At 29.5% G+C, this 19,774-nt stretch overlaps 1 protein-coding gene and 1 pseudogene across 1 annotated transcript; both read left to right on the top strand.

Moving 5' to 3' along the window:
• Positions 1-214: 214 nt before the first annotated feature.
• Positions 215-2,589, top strand: LOC100820319 (amino-acid permease BAT1 homolog; annotated as a pseudogene).
• Positions 2,590-6,420: 3,831 nt separating this feature from the next.
• On the top strand, positions 6,421-10,883 carry LOC100805385 (amino-acid permease BAT1 homolog). Its single transcript, XM_003536616.5, has 8 exons — positions 6,421-6,632; positions 6,722-6,982; positions 8,901-8,919; positions 9,056-9,275; positions 9,371-9,552; positions 9,880-10,169; positions 10,272-10,401; positions 10,524-10,883. Exons 1-8 carry the CDS (start codon positions 6,514-6,516, stop codon positions 10,863-10,865), a joined length of 1,563 nt encoding a protein of 520 aa, XP_003536664.1. The 5' UTR covers positions 6,421-6,513; the 3' UTR covers positions 10,866-10,883.
• The last annotated feature ends 8,891 nt before the right edge of the window (positions 10,884-19,774 follow it).

Below are 19,774 nucleotides of genomic sequence, written 5' to 3'. Positions count from 1 at the left end.
TACAAACAAGAACTCAAGCGTGATCTTTTGTAGAGTTGTCTCCTTAACTTCATTAATTTAGTGTTTGCTGGTTTTTCATTTTGAGTTCTGATTATTCCCTCCTAATTTATTTCTGTGACTTAATTGCAGGGTCGTTTCAAATTTCTCCCTCTCGTTTTCTGTTATATCAGTGCCGAGTGGTATCACCACCCTTTACAACACTGGGTTGAACTATGGTGGGCCCGTTTCAATGCAATATGGGTGGTTTATAGTTTCTGGTTTCACCATGCTCGTTGCATTGTCAATGGCTGAAATTTGTTCATCTTTTCCAACTTCTGGTGGCCTTTACTATTGGAGTGCCAAACTAGGGTGCCCTAGATGGGCACCCTTTGTCTCCTGGATCACTGGTTGGTAGCTATTGCATCCATATTCCAAAATCATATATACTAGCATATATTAATTGCTCATTTTCATAGCTTAATCAAAGTCTAATCACAAAATACACTGCCATTCTCTGACGCGTGTTGCATGGTTTTTCTTTTTTTGCAGGTTCAGTATCATTGCCAGGTATTCTTGAGAAATCAAATCTTCTAGAATTTTAACATCTTGTGTAAGATGTACATTTCTAATTAATAATCTATTTGAAACATTAACTTTTAACTCCTTTTCATTTGCAATGGGCAGCCACAACAAGTGTGGATTTTTTACTTGCACAACTAATTCATCAGGTTATCATTCTGCTAAGCACCGGTGGCAAAAATGGTGGTGGATATGAAGCATCCAAATATGTAGTCATTGCTTTTCATGGGGGAATATTGTTCCTACACGGTGTAATAAACAGTCTTCCTAGGGATATCATTCTTAGGACAGTTGGGCGCTATCTAGAATGTTTTAGGTATGAAAAAAAATGCCTATTTGATTTTCTTTTTTTCTAATGCCTACTTGATTGAATTAATATCTAATTTGAATGGGGAAACTTTTAGGCGTTTTTGTTCTTATGATACTCATTTCATCTGTTGCAACGGAAAGAGCTGGTCTCAAGTTTTCTTTCACTCATTTCAATACTGAAAATGAGGATGGAATCAAGAGCAAACCCTACATATTTCTCTTGGGACTACTAATGAGTCAATATACCCTAATTGGGTATGATGCATCAGCTCCATATGGTACATATCTTTTCTACTCTTTTTCTTCCTTAATTTCCACATAATTTATATGGCTTGGAAAGCTTTTAGAAATTTTCCTTGCTCATGCTTTCCACTTTGTTAATTGATGGAGAAGTCATTAAATGATTTACTACAAATTTGCATTAATTTTCAGACAGAGGAAACAAAGGGTGCTGATAGAAATGGACCAAAAGGAATAATCAGCGCTGTTGGGATATCTATTATAGTTGGATGGGGTTACATAATAGGCATTATCTTTGCAGTTACTAACATCCATTACCTTTTGAGTGAAAGTAATGATGCTGGTGGCTATGCCATTGCAGAAATGTTTTATCTGGCTTTCAAGACAAGATATGGAAATGGAATTGGGGGTATTATTTGCTTGGTAGTTGTTGCTGTTTCCATATTTTTCTGTGGTTTGACTTCGGTCACAAGCAATTCAAGCTAATAATAATATTACCTTCCCGTACGCGCGTATATGAAAGGGATTGAATTTCTCTAATTACTTGTGAATATAATATGATGCTGATGGCTTATTGTGGCACAAAATCAACAAGCAGGAGCTCCCCTTAAATGCAGTTTGGCTTTCCGTTTTTATGTCATTTTGTAAGGCCCTAACGGTATGTATTTAAAAAATTCGAGAAATTATATTTTTATACAATTTATTTGTTCAACAAAATATACAATAAAGTGTGATAAAATAATTAGGCAAATGGTAGTTAGTGGTTAAGAATTTAAAGTAAAAATATTTTTATTGAAGACAAAAAATTATAATGTTTATGATTCTTTTCATTAACCAATGTTGTAAGGGTACTTGATAGTCAAATCTAAATAATTATAGTGATCCAGAGACATAATATTTACTTTTACCCATGCATCTAATAAAAATTTATCTTGTTCCCAAATCATATTAATGAAAAGAATGATGTAAAAAAATTTACTAGAAAAACTTGCATTAGTAAAACATATAAAAAGTTAAAAAAAAAACATATAATTCTTTAAATTTTACTATTATGTTTCATTTTAAAATGCTGTAAAATTTATTATAGCTTTCCATTCCTACAGCGTCTCACAGCTCAAGTCTTCTGACTCTAATGCAGTCTCTTGGAAGCATGGTGGCATTTGAAGCAATTGTGTCTATAGCAGTGATTGTCCTGTATATTGCCTATGCCCTACCTATTTTCTTTAGAGTAACCTTGGCCCAAAAGCAATTTGTCCCTAGTCCTTTCAACTTGGGCCGCTACAGAGTCGTTGTGGGCTGGGCTTCTATTTTTTGGGTTCATTTCCATACTCTTCTCACTGCCTGTTTCATTACCCAATAACCATTCAGACACTTAACTACACTCCTGTTGCCGTTGGATGCATGCTTATTCTTGTTATCTCCTACTGAATACTCAGTGGTCGCAATTGGTTTAAAGGTCCTATAACCAATGTAAAACACTGAACTCATGTTCAATACGATTAGCTTAATTTGTAAAACATCGTTTGCGATTTATTTTATCTATCAAATGATGGATATCCATCTCTCATATTATGTACAATTAAATATATATGAGTATAATAAAGTATGAAATTATTAAAATTTGTTTTATTATCTTTTTCATAAATAATTATAATTCTGTATTTTTTTTTCTTTACCAGTAAAAGCATCAAATCTAAGCATTTGAGAATTGTGCAAGCCTAAATCAACTCATCCCCATCTTATGTGGGCCTGAAATTGGAAGCCCATTCTTTCATTTAGGCTTTCTGTCATATAGCCCCACGTCTATTGAAAATATTTGGACTTGACCTGAATTTAGAAAATATACAACTAATAATAATAAGAGTTTAATAACCATACACTTTGAATAAAATAATTTTTATAATTATAAAATTTTATAAATTTATTAAAACTATAAAATGTTATAATTCTCACTTATTTAACGAGTTTTACTCATAAATTTATAGTTAATTTTCGTTAGTACTCTTCTATTGCATTATTATATTTTATTTATACTTCTATGAACTTAACTCACTTTTCAATATAAAAATTTTATTTCATGAAAGTTTGACATGTTTGTTATCCTAATTTTTAATTTTTAAAATAAATTTCAGGTTAAAAAAAAAGTAAAAAACTTTTTATTTTAAAAATTTAAATATAAATTAAACCATTTTGATCATGACTTTATTTTTTTTATCGGAAAGATACTAGTAGTATTTAGAAGAGGATAAAGGGTACAAGGGATATCTGTCTCTTACAAAACCATCAAACTTTAAAAACAAAAATACGGTATTGGGTCAATCCTAGAGAAAATACATTCTTTTTTATTTTATTTTTTACAGAAAGTTCTGTCCGTGATCAAATTTGAATTTGATGAACTTTTCTTGAAGGTGTCGCATTACTCTTTTCTTTCCAATTTCTAACATGGCTTTGAAGCCTAGTGATTGTGATTGCCTACTCATATGGTTTTAAAAGGTACTAATTGCCTTAAGTGATTGAATAACTTGGTGAATATTTTTCGCAGAATATACTATTAAACTTAAATGAGTTTGGCACCTGTATTTATATGGTCAATCTTTTGACATGATGGTTAAACAATCCAATCAACTTAACGGTAAAGTTTAATCTTTGACCATAAAAACAACTAGAAAGTTTAGGTGCTGTCTACGCTGAAGTTTCTAAAAACTTCTCCACCAGTGAGGCAGTATTTTTAACTTGCTAGAGCATGTTTGTTACCGGGATTAAAAAAAGTTAAAATATAATTAATTAAAATAATATTTAAATAATCATAAATATCATAATAAAATTAAAAGTGGAATCATTGGAAAAAAAATCGGTTCCCTTTTTCATCAGTATTCCTTTGGTTGTTTATTTTTTCTATTATTGATTTTGCTTCAGACATCTGAGTTTCCATTGGAAACCTTTGATTAAAATAATATTTTTGCTGTTATTTCTTGAATCTCAGTTGTTCTTCTCTCAATTTAGAATGAATCCAAGAAATCACCAGCAAAAAGCTAGTAGGGATGAGTTGATGAAATTAAAAAGAAAAAAAATTATTATCCGAAAAAAAAAATGGAATAAAAATAATATTGGTTAAACAAGTCTCCCATTGTAATGAAAAACCTGATACCTGATAAACTTGTCATCCTTTTCAAGTGAATTAAAAAAATTTATTGAAGAAACTGTTGTTTTAATATTTTCTTCACCATTGACAACACCGAAAGTTTAATAATGTTGCTTTTCAGTTTTTATAAGATTTTTTTTAGGCTGCCTGAGAACATGCTTAACCTTTTGGTGTCTATACTACAAATTGAAAAGATTGTTCATTAGTACTATTTAACATTCATTTTAACACACTTTTTATTATTGATTAAAATTTATTAAAAAAAATATAAATTCATAAGAAAAATTCGTTCGATCAGATGTAAAATCCACATACTTTTGTAATGTTTACTTAATATCGATTAATTAGAGAAAAAATATTTAAAAGAGTATATTAAAAAAATGTGTTATTTACATTTCTTATGAGATATACTCCATTTGATCCGTACTACTTAGTATAAGATTAAAATTAAAAGTGTGATCTGATAATTTTAATAAGGTTTAGTTTAAAATATTTTTTATATTAATTATTTTTTTCATAAAAATACTCTTAATGAAAGTCAGTTCTAATGAGTGACAATGAAAGAAAAACAATCTATTAATGTTGGTTAATTTTGTTCACATGCCTAGTATTGAAAAAAAAGAAGGCAAAATTAATGTTTTTAACTCAATTAACTAGTTTTTTATTCTTAATTTTGATGAATTAATTCATTAGACCTTATAATAAATGAAGTTAAGATGATTAGAGTTTGCACATCAGCACGTTTGAAATTTTGGATCAAGTGAGGAAGGCAAGGACCAAAGAAATCTGGTATGTGGTCCACCAAAACAAATTTTCTCCGTAGTCGAAGAAATTGGCATCAGAAACGTAATCGTGGACACTCATAATTTAATTGTACTTTTTTTTACAGAAAAAAAAACAATTTTGTGATTTTCTCATAGGAATCGTGCTTATAATTTAATTTTATATAAATTTATCCAACTAAACAATATTAAAAATATCAGCATTAGTTTTCTTATTCTCCACTACTCATAAAAAATCCAAGTCGCTGCTGGATAAATATGAACCGCACATATGTTGGCATCCGACAAAGCTCACGGATCTATAGATAATAATTTTCCAGAATCGATAGACATTAATATTTGAGTTTTAGTAACGCAAGTTTCCGTGATACTTTATGAAGCTCAAGAAATAATATACAATATTTTAGATATATATTTAAAGAGTATTTTTAATCTTTTTCATTATTTTAATTTATTGATAAGCTTTGAGATGCGATTTTAATACTTCGGGTAAGATTAAAATTATATACCACTTAATTAGTAAATAGTATATGATGTAGAATCGATATTTTTTTAAATATAATTAATATATGATGCTTTTTGTAATACGTTCACAAGGGAGGAGACATATTCCAATATGTATATAGACAAAAAAAAAGTATTTAATGACTTTTTATTGATCACAAGTAGTTTTTTAAAATTGTGATTATTGACCATTGATATATTTACATATCAATGAAAAGTTATTAATATTTTTGTAGATTTATGTAAACTATTTTTTTTTTAATCTTGGGATGACTTCTCATGGGACTGATTGGGCCACGTTTATTGGAATGAAGGTTTATTATCTTTGACAGGATTAGAATAATTTGATTTTTAGAATGATGAGCCATCAGATTGTGGGATGAACCTGCCCCATGAAGGAGCTTTTAAGGTTAACGTGAAAGAAAGCACCATCTGACAGGATTATTTTTTAAATGGATTAAATGACGGCGGTGCATATTATTCAGAATGCGACTTCTATGTCAAAGTTTTTACAAACTCTCATCAATCATATAGGGTTTTGTGTGAAGGGGCGCGAGTGTAACATAGGGGGTATGAGTGTAGGGATCGTGAAGAGACTAGGTGGCATTGTAATAAGTTCAAAGGACATGAAAGGCGAATGTAATTTGCTCATACTTAATTGCTATGGAAATAAAGAAAAGACAAAAAGAAAATCTGAAATTTGACTCTCCTAGCCACAAACCCATGTAAAGACTTTATCAGGAATCCAGAGACCAGAGCTATGGAAAATCTATAATTTTTACCATGAATAGTAAAATTAACACGTCAGTGCACAGTGGCCTTTTTAATTATGAAATTAAACCAAGGCATCAACATCAACATCAAGTTAGAATTAAAAAAGAAGGGAGTTCCGGACTGGAGGGACGTTATTATTTTTATATATGTTGACTGGAAAGATCACATTGGCATTCAAACTCCCATTTTTTCCTCCATCTTCTCATGGGCTCTGACAAAATACTCCCTTCTCATGTGGTCGCAAATGGCCACGCCCCACTTGATTCCGGCCACGCCCGTCTCAAAGAACTCGGTTACAAACAAGAACTCAAGCGTGATCTTTCGTAAACCTCTTATTTTCTTCCTTTTGCTCTCTCTTGTTGGATTCATTCCAGTTTTTCTTTTCAATTTGTTTATTTATACTATATGGCAGGGTTATTTCGAATTTTGCGTTTTCGTTTTCTATTATATCGGTGTTGACTGGAGTGACCACTCTTTACAACACTGGGTTGAATTATGGCGGCCCTGTTTCGCTGGTGTATGGGTGGTTTTTAGCTTCTGCTTTCACCATGATCGTTGCACTCTCAATGGCTGAGATTTGTTCGTCTTATCCAACTTCTGGTGGGCTTTATTATTGGAGTGCCAAGCTTGCTGGGCCCAGATGGGCACCCTTTGCTTCCTGGATTACTGGCTGGTACCATACCCATTTCCTTTTTAATTCCTTTTCTCCTTTCATTTTGATTTTAGAACTAGGCCTATTTATTATTTCATTAATATGGGAGACAATTAAATCAAATTTAGTTTCTCATTTTCATTGCAAGTAATTAGTTTTTCTCTGAACACCGGATTTACTACGCAATTTGCTTTATGGCTAACATGAATGACTGCCAAAGCGACAGCAAATGCGGAATTGTTATTCATTCTTTCTCTCTTTCTTTTTTCTTTTTAAGGCCTTTTTCTCACCACTTTTTCAAGTTTGCAATTGTCTTCTGAACCTCACCCACCTACCCTTTTTTTGTTGACTTCTTTCTGATATGAATGCTTTTGGATTCATTTCTGGTCGGTGTTTCGTTTCGGCTGAAACTGATGCCCGAATCTGATATATTAATTGGCAGTACTTTCCTATTAAATATGTGTAAATATATAATATGATATATATAGTTGCTATTTGATTACTATTTTTTTTAAGCGAGGGGAAGTACTAAAAATGTGAGCAGTTACATAAAGTAAAAAATTAAAAATATATTTATTGATTAATAATAATTTATATTTTCTTCCTTTAGCATGACTAAGAAGATAATAAGGAAAATGAATTACAAGTAGTTAAGATATTGTTCTGTTTAAAGGAAGGTATCAGCTGTAATATTACATTTTTTTTTTTATTGCAAGGTGTAATATTACATCTAAAAGTTTCTTGTATGCGTGTATGCATGATAATTCAAGATATGATTCGTACCAAAAAAAATCATTCAAGATATGCTCAGAAGTGGCTATAAATGCCTGAGTGTGCACATGGAGGAGGTACCGCAGAGGTTTTATTGCAATTTTTTAATGACGTGTTGACCGTGTCTTAATTTGCGTCACCAGCAACTACTTGTTTAGGAACATACAATTTTGAAGTCTATATGAAGATCTTTATGTGGGCCTCATTTGATTTTAATTTTTTGAAGTTTCATTTTCCCCCTTTGTCGGCGGTCATAGAGATGAGCAAGCCGTGCATTATAACAGTAAAAAAAAAACCCAAATTTGTGAACTTTGGGCAAACTAATTTTTGTAATTTAATGGTGAGGTATTGGGTGATATTTGAAAGGTAGAGGGAGTGGAAATAGGTTGATACTTAATAGAAGATTTATCTATAGCATAATAGAAGGATTTTATTGTCAACCTTAAGATGCTGCATAAGAAGAATCATCATCATTTGATCTTTCAGACCACAGAAAAGGCTTTTGAGGATTGTAATATGCACTACTATTGTGTGCAGCAGACATGTGATTCTGCTAACTAAGAATTGATATTTTTATTTTTAATCTATCACAGAAAGTTAGTTTTACATTCCTTATTCATTCCAATTGTCTCAAGATTTTCCGTTAGAGATTCTCGAGTTGCGTTTACATTTCAGTATGTCTGGTGAATCAAAAAGCCTCATCAACTAAAAACATGCACAGAACATTTTCAACAAGTTGGATTATATTCCATAGATTTAATCACATATAATCAACAAGAAGATGGAACTTATGCACCATATCATTAATTATAACTTGCAATTTTGTCATAAGTTCCATCTTCTTGTTTTTTTTTTCTTCTAAAAAAAAAAAGATGATGGCGCTTATGGTAAAATTGAGAGTTATAATTAATGATGTGGTGCATAATTCGTTCACTTTTTCATTTACTTCTAAATTTTATGATGTAAATTGTTCAACCAGATTTTTTAAAATTTAATGTTATTAGCAGGCACACAATTGGCTACAGATGCCTAATTTGTAGCTCTCCTTAATGCCATTTATCTTAAAAATAAAGTTTATTGCTTAATTGACATACAAGATACTCTGCAATTTTTGCTTTCCCACTGTTATTTCTCTGATGCGTGTTGGATGATTTATCTGTTTTTACAGGTTCAATATTGTTGGCCAGGTATTCTTAAGAAGACACATTTTTTTAAAGAATTTAAGCATCCTTCACTTTTCACTTCAAGGTCTAAACTTGAGTGGGATGTAGATTTCCATTAATCCATTTGAAGCTGCAACTTTTGGTTTCTTTTCATTTGCAGTGGGCAGTGACAACAAGTGTAGATTATTCACTTGCACAACTTATTCAGGTTATTATTCTCCTTAGTACTGGTGGCAAAAATGGTGGTGGATATGAGGCCTCTAAATATGTAGTTATTGCTTTTCATGGGGGAATTCTGTTCCTACACGGTGTAATAAATAGTCTTCCTATCTCATTGTTATCATTCTTAGGACAGCTGGCAGCTATTTGGAATGTTTTAGGTATGAAAGATTTCCTGTTTGATTGACTGTTTTCTGCATTCGGTTCTCCTTGGCAACCCTTTTCTGAATCTCTAATTGGAAATGCAATTTTTTAGGCGTTTTTGTGCTTATGATTGTCATTCCATCTGTTGCAACGGAAAGGGCTAGTGCCAAGTTTGTTTTCACTCACTTCAATGCAGAAAATGGGGAAGGAATCAACAGCAAACCCTACATATTCCTCTTGGGACTTCTAATGAGTCAGTATACCCTAACTGGATTTGATGCATCAGCTCACATGGTATATCTCATCTACTCTTTTTCATCCTTTTCTCTAAATTTTGTTGCCTTGTCTGATAAATTACACACTTTTTTTTGCTTGAGCCTGTGAGCTCTTGTTATCATTTATCAACTTAAACCTTTGAAGTGTCCATCTTAAGACCAGGTCGGGATGTAATAACATGAAAATTGGTCTGTCAATAACCTCGGTTTAGGATGTTGGAATTAGCAAGTTTCCCTTGCTTTACAATTCTGAAAATTTTATGCTCCTCACTGCCATTGCTAGATTGAAATTACTAGATGATCTAGACTAATAAGACTTTCTGTTTACTGTAACTTGTATTTGCAGACAGAGGAAACCAAGGATGCTGATAGGAATGGTCCAAAAGGAATTATCAGCGCTGTCGGGATATCCATTGTTGTTGGATGGGGTTACATACTAGGCATTACCTTTGCAGTCACTGACATCCTTTACCTTTTGAGTGAAGATAATGATGCTGGTGGGTATGCTATTGCTCAAGTATTTTATCAAGCATTCAAGAAAAGATATGGCCATGGAACTGGAGGCATTATTTGCTTAGTAATTGTTGCTGTTGCCATATTTTTCTGTGGTATGAGTTCAGTAACCAGCAATTCAAGGTATATAAATGTGCTACCCCTTAGTGCATTTTCCATATGAGAGGGATTGAATTTCTCTAGTTACTTATGAATATAAATATGATATACTTAAAATTTGTCCAGGATGGCTTATGCATTCTCTAGAGATGGGGCCATGCCATTGTCATCATTGTGGCACAAAGTTAACAAGCAGGAGGTCCCTATATATGCAGTTTGGCTTTCTGTTTTCATATCATTTTGCATGGCACTGACAGTATGTATTTTATTACTCATAAGCTATCATTTATATTTTATAATAACCTGCAAATTTAGTTTTCTCTGATTTGTTGAAAAGTGGAAAACTATGTTTCTTACTCAATTGTAAATCTATTGCAGTCTCTTGGAAGCATAGTAGCATTTGAGGCCATGGTGTCCATAGCAACAATTGGCCTCTATATTGCTTATGCCTTCCCTATATTCTTAAGGGTGACCTTGGCACGGAAACACTTTGTCAGTGGGCCTTTCAACTTGGGCCGTTATGGTGTCGTTGTGGGTTGGGTTGCTGTTCTTTGGGTGCTGACCATTTCTGTACTCTTCTCCTTGCCTGTTTCCTACCCAATAACCATTAAGACACTTAACTACACCCCTGTTGCCGTTGGATGTTTGCTTATTCTTGTAGTTTCTTACTGGTTAATCAGTGGTCGCCGTTGGTTTAAAGGCCCTATAACCAATATATAAAAGCACAAGTTGTTTACATATTGCTAGCCAATCCAACTCGTTTTGATCATGATTATTTTTTGGAATACTTGATTATAATTTATTTCTCTTTTGTTTCAATGCACTTTTAGTTTAATAGATCTACATCTAAATCGATAAATAAGCTTAAGCTAATATGAAGGCCAATAAAATTAATTGAAGTCTTTAAGTTAACCAATAAATTCAGCCTTATTTATTATACTTGCAAATTTTAATTTTTTAAATAGAAATATCATATGGAGAGAAATAAAATGGATATTTTGTTTTTAATTTTCAAAATATTAAAGTAATTAATATTAATTTCATAATTACAAGTGTTTGAATTCGTGCATTTTTTATTACATTGTGAGTTTTAATTTTTTAAAATAAAGTATCATGTAAAAATGAAAATAATATAAATTATTCATTATCATTGTTTTTATTTTTAATTTAAAAAAATTAAATTAAATTAAGTTAAAATAGTATTTTTATAATTAAAGAAACTAAAAAAACAATTACACCAAGGAGGACACTTCATACATCAAAGAGTGTTTATTAGGACATTTAATAAAGAGGATTTTTAATGCACGCTTTAATGCTCTATACACTTTTTAATGCACAATTAATAAACTATATATATATATATATATATATATATATATATATATATATATATATATATATATATATATATATATATATATATATGTTTCATTAATGGTTTTATGACTTTTATCATTAAGTGTTTACATTCAGGCCTTAATTGAACAGAGTTGTTATAAATCTCCTACAACAGGAAATACTTTATTTTTATTGCTTTTTTTTAAAAAAATTAAAATAAGTAAAGTCAGGATTTATGTACTTTAATTTTTAAATAAAATACAATATGCAAAACATAAAACATTTTTATAATTTTGAAAATAATTAAAGTAAAAAAAATACTATAATTAAAAATAAAATTAAAATTCTCTCAAACTAAGAGCACTTTAGACTTTCTTAATTTTTATTTATTTAATAGATTATTACTAATTACGAAGTCATTTCTTTCTGCAATTACAAAGTCATTTAATACATGGTTGGACTTTTAATGCATTTTTTTTTGGCAACGGACTTTTAATGCATATTTTATAAATATTTTATTTTATTTTTCAATATTTTATACAGGAAAAGAATAATGAATTCTAATAATTTCTTTATTAAGTATTGGAATTAGTGCATTTATTATTATTAAATACTTCATCTTATTTCAAATATAAGAAGAAAAAAATATTCACACTAAATAAGAAAATTAGCATCATTTTACTGTACCAAACTCATTTGAGAAATATTTTTTTCCTAATCTAACCTTCATTAGAACATGATATAAAGAATACAAAATGGTCAATGCATTGAGAACAAAACCTTAATTTAATAAAGGAAATTTGGATATGATTTTTAAGCTGGAATTAGTTTAAAATATATTTGAGACTATCATACATGAGGGAGGATTTTTTTTCTTATATAGATCAAAGAGAATATTTATTTATTATACTCATGAATTAATTTTTTTCAATAAAATATACAATTTTGAAAATAATTAAATAATATATTTTTATAATATTTTATTTTATATAAAAAATAACTTTCTTTTAGAGCATTGTTCATAAAAGAGGGACATTTTCGCGATTTAAATTTTTGTAGATCATTGAAAGGAATTTCGCGTTGTGATTTATGCACTCTACCACCGTTTAATTATTTAATGCGTTTTTAAGGAATATATTTATTGCATTAAAAAAGGATTACATTTGTTATTATAAAAAAAATATTTCCATTAATACATTATATTTTGAACAATTATTTAATACCAAAATTATCAAATTCGAGAGTTTAAATAAAATTATAAGAATTTTATAGATTAAACTTGTAAACTCGTATGAATCTATTTCATATAAAAATAACAACAAAATATTTATAAATAATATATCAATTAAACATTTTAACAATATAATAAAATAAATAGTAAATTATAAATTTCACAATACTTAAATTATCAAGTCTAATAATATATCGCTACTAGATAATAACTTGTAGGTGTTATATTAGTGGTATATCATTCTCATTGAGGTTTAATGTTATTAAAGATGGAAATTTTTTTATTGAGGAATAACACATTGATCGAATGAAGATATATTGAACATTAAACAAACAGAAAATAATATAAAATAACATATATTTTAGTCTAATTTTTTTAATTTGCTGACTCGTTGACTCGACGATAAATTCGAGAGTCTACCATGTTTATAGAATTTTACACAAAATCCACTAATGTTTACACACCCATCAAACTCACAAAAGATAAATAAATTCGTAAGCTCGTAAAAATTAACTAATTAACTCAAAATTTAATAACCATACTTAATATATTTTTTAAATAAAAGAAATTTATGTAATCTACTAAGAAAAATAGATCATTGAAAAGCTTTCATCGTATAATTAATGCATTTTATTTTCAATATTAAAATATTTAATACTAATGAGTTTCAACATTAAAGGGATATCTAGGTTCACCAAATAATAGTTAATTATATTCCCTATTATTATAAAATCATCCTTAAAAAAACTATTATAAAATCATTTCATCACAATCAAACCTTGCATAATTTTGTCTCTTAAAAAGAAGTACACTAGTAGCATTTTTAATAAAATATTTACAAAAGCTTATGCCTCTAAATAGTAGATGCATATTTACATAAGGTTATGTCTTTCATGCTTTCTCGTAAGAAAGCAAACGATAAACACTGCATCTCCTATCTTCCTATATCTTAATAGAATCCTATTTACTCTAAATAGTAGATGCATATATATATATATATATATATATATATATATATATATATATATGATGCACGTACATAAAGATAATGTCTATTATTGGAAAAGAAAAGGAAAATAGTTTTCCATTTATGTTAAAATTCTATTTAACCAATGTTGATGTGTAGCAGCAGTAAACCGAATTGCTACATAACATAAAGGTTCTCCTTTTGTTCTGAATATGCTTCCATTTAAACGTTCAGTCAGTCCTGCAAGCACACAAATATAGAATAATTTATTTATTTTTAGAAAATTTTATATCTTAAACTTTTGAAGTACGACATAGGTCTTACATTATTTGAACTATGTACATGATAAAGTGACAAACCTTATGGCCTGGTTGGTGTTGTCCATGTCAAATTACCAAGGACTGGAACTGCTACCATCTAGAATTGTTCTTAGCATCTCAGAGTATTGATCAACATCATCGGGATTAGTTTCGTTTTCAAACAAATCAAAATTGTCACAGTCTTCTACAAACTTTTTTATGAGATCATTGTACTCGATAGCAGGTTGGTTTTGATCCACTGGAAGAATATTTGATTCTTCAATTCCAATGTTGTTCACAAAAAACTGGTTTTGGTTGTGGTTCTCATTGAAGGAAGCCTTTGGTGTTGAGACACTTGGATCGAATGCTCTCTTATGTTCTAAAATAATAAAGAATTACAAAACAGAAATTTTGGTTGGCAATCCAGGATCAGTGAAAAGCATAGGAAAATTATAATTACCTTTTGCTCCTGAAGTGGACTCTTTGGGTGGTAAGGGAAACTTGGCTTTGTGGCTTAAGGATGATGATGTGCTTAGTGAAGGCAAATTAGTATTGTGAGCATTCTCTTTATGTTTCAACCGCGATCTGTGTTTCTGTGTATGAAGAATAATGGTGAAGCAAACTATAAATGATGCATGGTGGGTATAGTCATTCAAATAAGAATCATGAATGTAACTATAGTTATGGAAAAAGAGAACAAAGTAACATCACCATAATAAAAACCTATTTAGATACAAGTCATAAGTGTTTATGAGTGTTTCTCCACAGGAAATATAAAACTTTTTTTTCGGTAGAAAAGTTTTGAAAAACTCTCTAAAGCACTTGTACACCTTTGTATCCAAATATGTTCTAACTACTTTCAGCTTATGTTGCATTTATGTAAAACATTCCCAGCATCTTTATATTTATGCATCGATGTTCCCTTTGAAGTATTACTATTAATGGTAAGTATCATTTACTACACAAGCATACACAATTTACTTAGTAGATTTAAGGAGGAAAGCCTAAAATTGTTAATTGTAGCAAGTTACCTGGTAAATTTCAATAAACTCAACAGTTATAGAGCTTGCTTTGCTAATAACTTTAAAGCATATGTTAACGTGTGTTTGGATTAACTTACTGGAAAAAAACAATATAATAAGATATAATAGCAAGAATAAAATAAAAATAAAATAAGCTTTAATCATATTTAATGTTTGATATGCATCAGGTGATAAATCAAATAATGATACGATATAACATAAATTATATTTGAATGTCAACAAATTATTGTTTTGCTAAAAATTATATATTTTTTTACATAATAATTATCTTATACTATCATATATTGGTCATCAAACGGACAAGTTTGCAACTACAATTGTAGCATCAAAGCTTTTGGGAAACTTCAACCACTTCAACTATAATTTTTTACAATATTAAGATTGCAACAAAACATAACCACACACACAATTTAAAACTTTAAAACATTAATTTGTGCAATATAAATTATGAGAACCTATTGCTTGTTTAAGTTAAAGTGACAGAAAATAACCTGTAGATGACTTGCAACCTGGCGAACAGTGAGGTAAGGCTCATTCATCAAACTTAGTATTTGTTTAGGACGAGCCGCTGGATATGAAAAGGAAGTCAATCAAAGATAGTGAATTAGTAATTACTACTTAACTTATTAAGAATGAAGCTTAAACCCATTCAATATATGGTGAGTGAGAGGGAAAAGTAATAGTACTATTCTCTCCTATCATATGCATGGCTTCTGTGAACTTTAAGTGCAACTCAGGAGTCCAAACAATTGAGCGTTTTCTCTCATCAAATAAACAGTGATAATGATAGTTGTAAGAGCTCATAGGAGTTGATTCCCCTGAATCTGGCATAGCATTTCCATCAATTGTTCCCTTCTCTCTTAGCATGCCTGCATTGTCATCATGGTTTCTTTCTCCATTTTCTGTAAGAACCTGACATTGTGTTGTTGTCAAGGAATCTGCCATTGTGAGGTCATCAATTGTTCTCTTACCTTTTAACTTGCCCTCATTATCCTCATGGTTTCTTTCTCCATTTGCTTCAAGAACCTGACATTGTGTGGAAATTAATTGTTCAAAAAAGTACTTTGAATTTCCTCAATAGATTTTCATGAACCATATAATTCATTTTGAGTTTAATTTTGTGCCTAGATAGATAAGTCGTAATAGTTACAAGTTATATGGTATACGTATACAATTTGTCACTTTTTATATTATTATCACAAAATGTCATTGAGAACTTGTACATGGTGCGTGACAATTAATATGACACTCATTATTTACATTATAATTACAAAACTTATTTTCTTTAAAAAAAATTAAGAATATGGTATGTGGTACAAAAGATATTATGCATGGTTATGGAGAAAATTCTACAACTACATACCTGTTTCATCTTGGTGCTTTGTAGTCCTTTTGCATGACGCACCATGTCTTGAAAGTATGCAATTTTAGTTTTTTGGGCTGAATAGGATTTTAAGTGATACACATGTTGCCATACATACTTGAGATCATTTAAACGAATTGGTTCCTGAAGGAAATAACATAATCCCGTAGCTAAAGCTTTCCAACTGACGTCATCAAATTGTCCGGAGTAGATAACTATGCATTATTGTATCAATTGAATGAGTTGAGACTAAAAATATTGGAGAAAACTAAGTAAACTGAAATTCTCAATTGGAACTTACAGATGACAGGAATGTCCTTTTCAAGCGCTACTTCAAGAAAATAAAGAGTGTCTATGTCAGGCATATTAGCTTTAGCCATGACCAATTTGAACTTGCCTTCATGACGCCAAATCATGGATGTAGCTGTTGAAATGTTACTTATAGCAGTAACTAAACAAACCAAACAATTATGTTAATTATTTGTCGTTTCTAAAATTAGTTTTTACAAACTTTTTCAAACTAGATACTTATAGATTGTCTTGATCAAAGAGTGGCAAAATTATCGAGATGCATTTTAAAATCATATAGAACCAATACAGGAAAGATTTTGTCGATTTTCTGTTGAGATTTTAAATGATTAAGTAGATGAGAAAATACAAATATCTTGAAACATCGGAATTGAAGTGATGCTATGAAAAATAAAACTCTTAGAATAAGTGTAAATTAAAGCAAAGATTTTAGAAAATACAATTTCCCCCTAAGCTACAAATTAAGGCATATCTGATCTAGTACAAGAAGTAGCAATTCATTAATGGTTTAATGAAATTTACATGAGACAAACACGAATGTTAAATTTAAGGACATACAAGGAAATATGTTGTTTGAACACAAAAACTGGATGGCAAAAAAGTTGTCTTTTTTAATTGTTTTTTGGTCATATTTTTTTGATGCATGTACACAAGAGATTAAGAGAGAGAAGAATAATTGAAATATCAAATAATGTCAATTTAATATTTTTAATGCTCTAGTAAGACTAAAGTAAATCAGAAAAATAATGGTTAAATTATCACATTTATCAACTATTTGATCATTTGAGAGCCATCATTTAATTCATTCCAAGCGATTCAGTTTCTCTTTCTTGCGGTTAGCTTTACTCTTTGGATCCTAAAGGCTAGATCCTCTGTATCTTAGCTTTTTCAGTTCATTTGAGTTTATCATGTACATGTTTTAGCAAATAATCCAAGGTAAAGCCTCCATTTTTGTTAACCTAATGATAATTGACACACACACAAATGATGAGTGAAAACACAAGAGATTCCATGTAGGACTAAAACACAAAAAATGTATACTGAATGAATTTAAAAGATGCAAACATGCCAAAGAAAATCGCAAAGAGAATTGACAAAATTCTCAAAGTAAACCTTTGAATGAATATAGCTCAAGTAGTGACGTGAGGTACACACGAGAAATTGCACCATCATGTACTAGTAGAAGATTAAAGCCCCGTGCGAAGCTAGGAACATAATTGAACATTGAAATTGACTCATCTTCCATTTTCAGGATAAGTAAGAAGTCTTAAGAACGGAATAAAATGAGCCAAGAAGATATTTAAAGGATTTTATAGTGGAGAGAAAAGAAACAAAGGAATGAGTTCTGATAAGAGGATCTTGAATATAAAGTAGGATGGCTAATGTCAACCTTTGGGGGTATGATATGAACATTTTGCAATGGTGGTATGATGGTTAATGATTATAATTAATGTGATCAAATATGATTTTTTTTTTTTTACCAAATGCATGTATCTGTCTAAGAGAAAGTCTTGTTGAATTTTGTATGGAAGAGAAAACTCTCTCTTTACTTGATTAAGTCAAATAACTTTAGTTAATTTTTTCATGCTAGACGATAACTTCTTTTAAAATAATTATTAAAGGATGAATAATTTTATTATGCATTTAATTTATGTTTGGATAACAACATATAAATTTTTGTAGTAAAAATACATTTTAATTTAAGTAAAATTATAAAATCATTGAATGCTGCAATAAATTATATTATTTTCCACTGTACCATAATTCTATGGAAGTAACTTGTCACTTATGTTAAAATAAGTCAATTGAACCTGGCCGTCCACAGGAAACTCTATTTATCCACGACCTATTTAATGATAATAAAAAAAACTGTGGTCTGCCCAGAGACGTTACTAGTTCATAGTAATTACTCATTATTAATAAACATTATAAAAAGAAAAAAATGCATCATAGACATTTGTCTACATAGTATAGTAAACTTTTAATTATTACAAATTATAAATACCATGACACAGAACAATGCAGTATTTTCTTAGAAACTAATTCTTTTATTTAGAACTTATAAATAGGAAACCATTTTCACGTTACAGGAAAAAATGTTGATTGTTATGTTGTTTTTCTTTAAAAAAAAATTATAACACTTTTTCCTGATTTTTTTTTGTTGAAAATTTAATGTCTTTGAAAAAGTTTTGTTCATTTAATAATGAGCCCATTTAAACTTGGTCAGGAAATTTGGTTTTATATGAATAGTCAAACATTTAAATTTGACTGATTAAATCTGTGCAAAAGTAAAACATTTATATCTGGAGATTCCAATAGTTATTACTTTTCATTTAAACTTTTTAGAAGATAATAAATAAGCTTTCTAGAAGACCAGGTGAAGAAAGTATGGTGTAAAATGACAACATTTATGTTTTAAAGGTTATGCACTTTTGTAGTGAGAGAAATGAAAATAGTTATATACTATATTGAAGGATAAACTTGAAATAGTAAATGTATTAAAAAAAATGTTTTTATTAATTGTCACTAGATATTTATCTCCGTTTCGGGACCGACTCCTTTACTTCATTGATGTTACAAGATAGAAATGTGTACACGGAAAATAATATTTCTCTTTATTAATTATTACTAGATCGAAATATTTGGTAGCCTATTATAACCGTATTAAAATTGAGAAAGGTGATTAATTATTTTATTTTTAATTGAACATATGTTGTCATAAATATATTAAGCATGTTGAAGTTTATTCTTATTTATTTCATTGATAATACTAGTAATGTGATATCTATATAAAATGCGTAAATTAACAATTTTAAAATATAAAAATATAATACAAATATTGTAATATTTAATGTTATTAAAATATTTAGCGTTAATGCCATCTAATTCAATATATTTTTTTTTAAAAAAAAAAATTCTAACAAAAATATACACGATATAAATTATCCATGAACTATTTTTTTAAGTTAGTTAAGTTTCTTTTAACATAAGTATTTAATGTTACTATTATAGGATTTGTATATCTAATTTTGTCTACATGTTTTGGTCTTGAGATATTATATATATATATATATATATG

This window comes from Glycine max, chromosome 10 (assembly GCF_000004515.6).
Source record: "Glycine max cultivar Williams 82 chromosome 10, Glycine_max_v4.0, whole genome shotgun sequence".
Taxonomy (NCBI): domain Eukaryota; kingdom Viridiplantae; phylum Streptophyta; class Magnoliopsida; order Fabales; family Fabaceae; genus Glycine; species Glycine max.
The sequence above is the reverse complement of the archived record's forward strand: the minus strand, read 5'-3'. Positions and strand labels throughout refer to the sequence as shown.

Excerpts from the sequence above, each read along its gene's own strand:
- LOC100805385 (XM_003536616.5), top strand. The coding sequence starts at position 6,514 with ATGGGCTCTGACAAAATACTCCCTTCTCATGTGGTCGCAAATGGCCAC. Across the intron at positions 10,170-10,271 it reads TCAGTAACCAGCAATTCAAG|GATGGCTTATGCATTCTCTA; the intron begins GTATATAAATGT and ends AAATTTGTCCAG. Across the intron at positions 10,402-10,523 it reads CATTTTGCATGGCACTGACA|TCTCTTGGAAGCATAGTAGC; the intron begins GTATGTATTTTA and ends AATCTATTGCAG.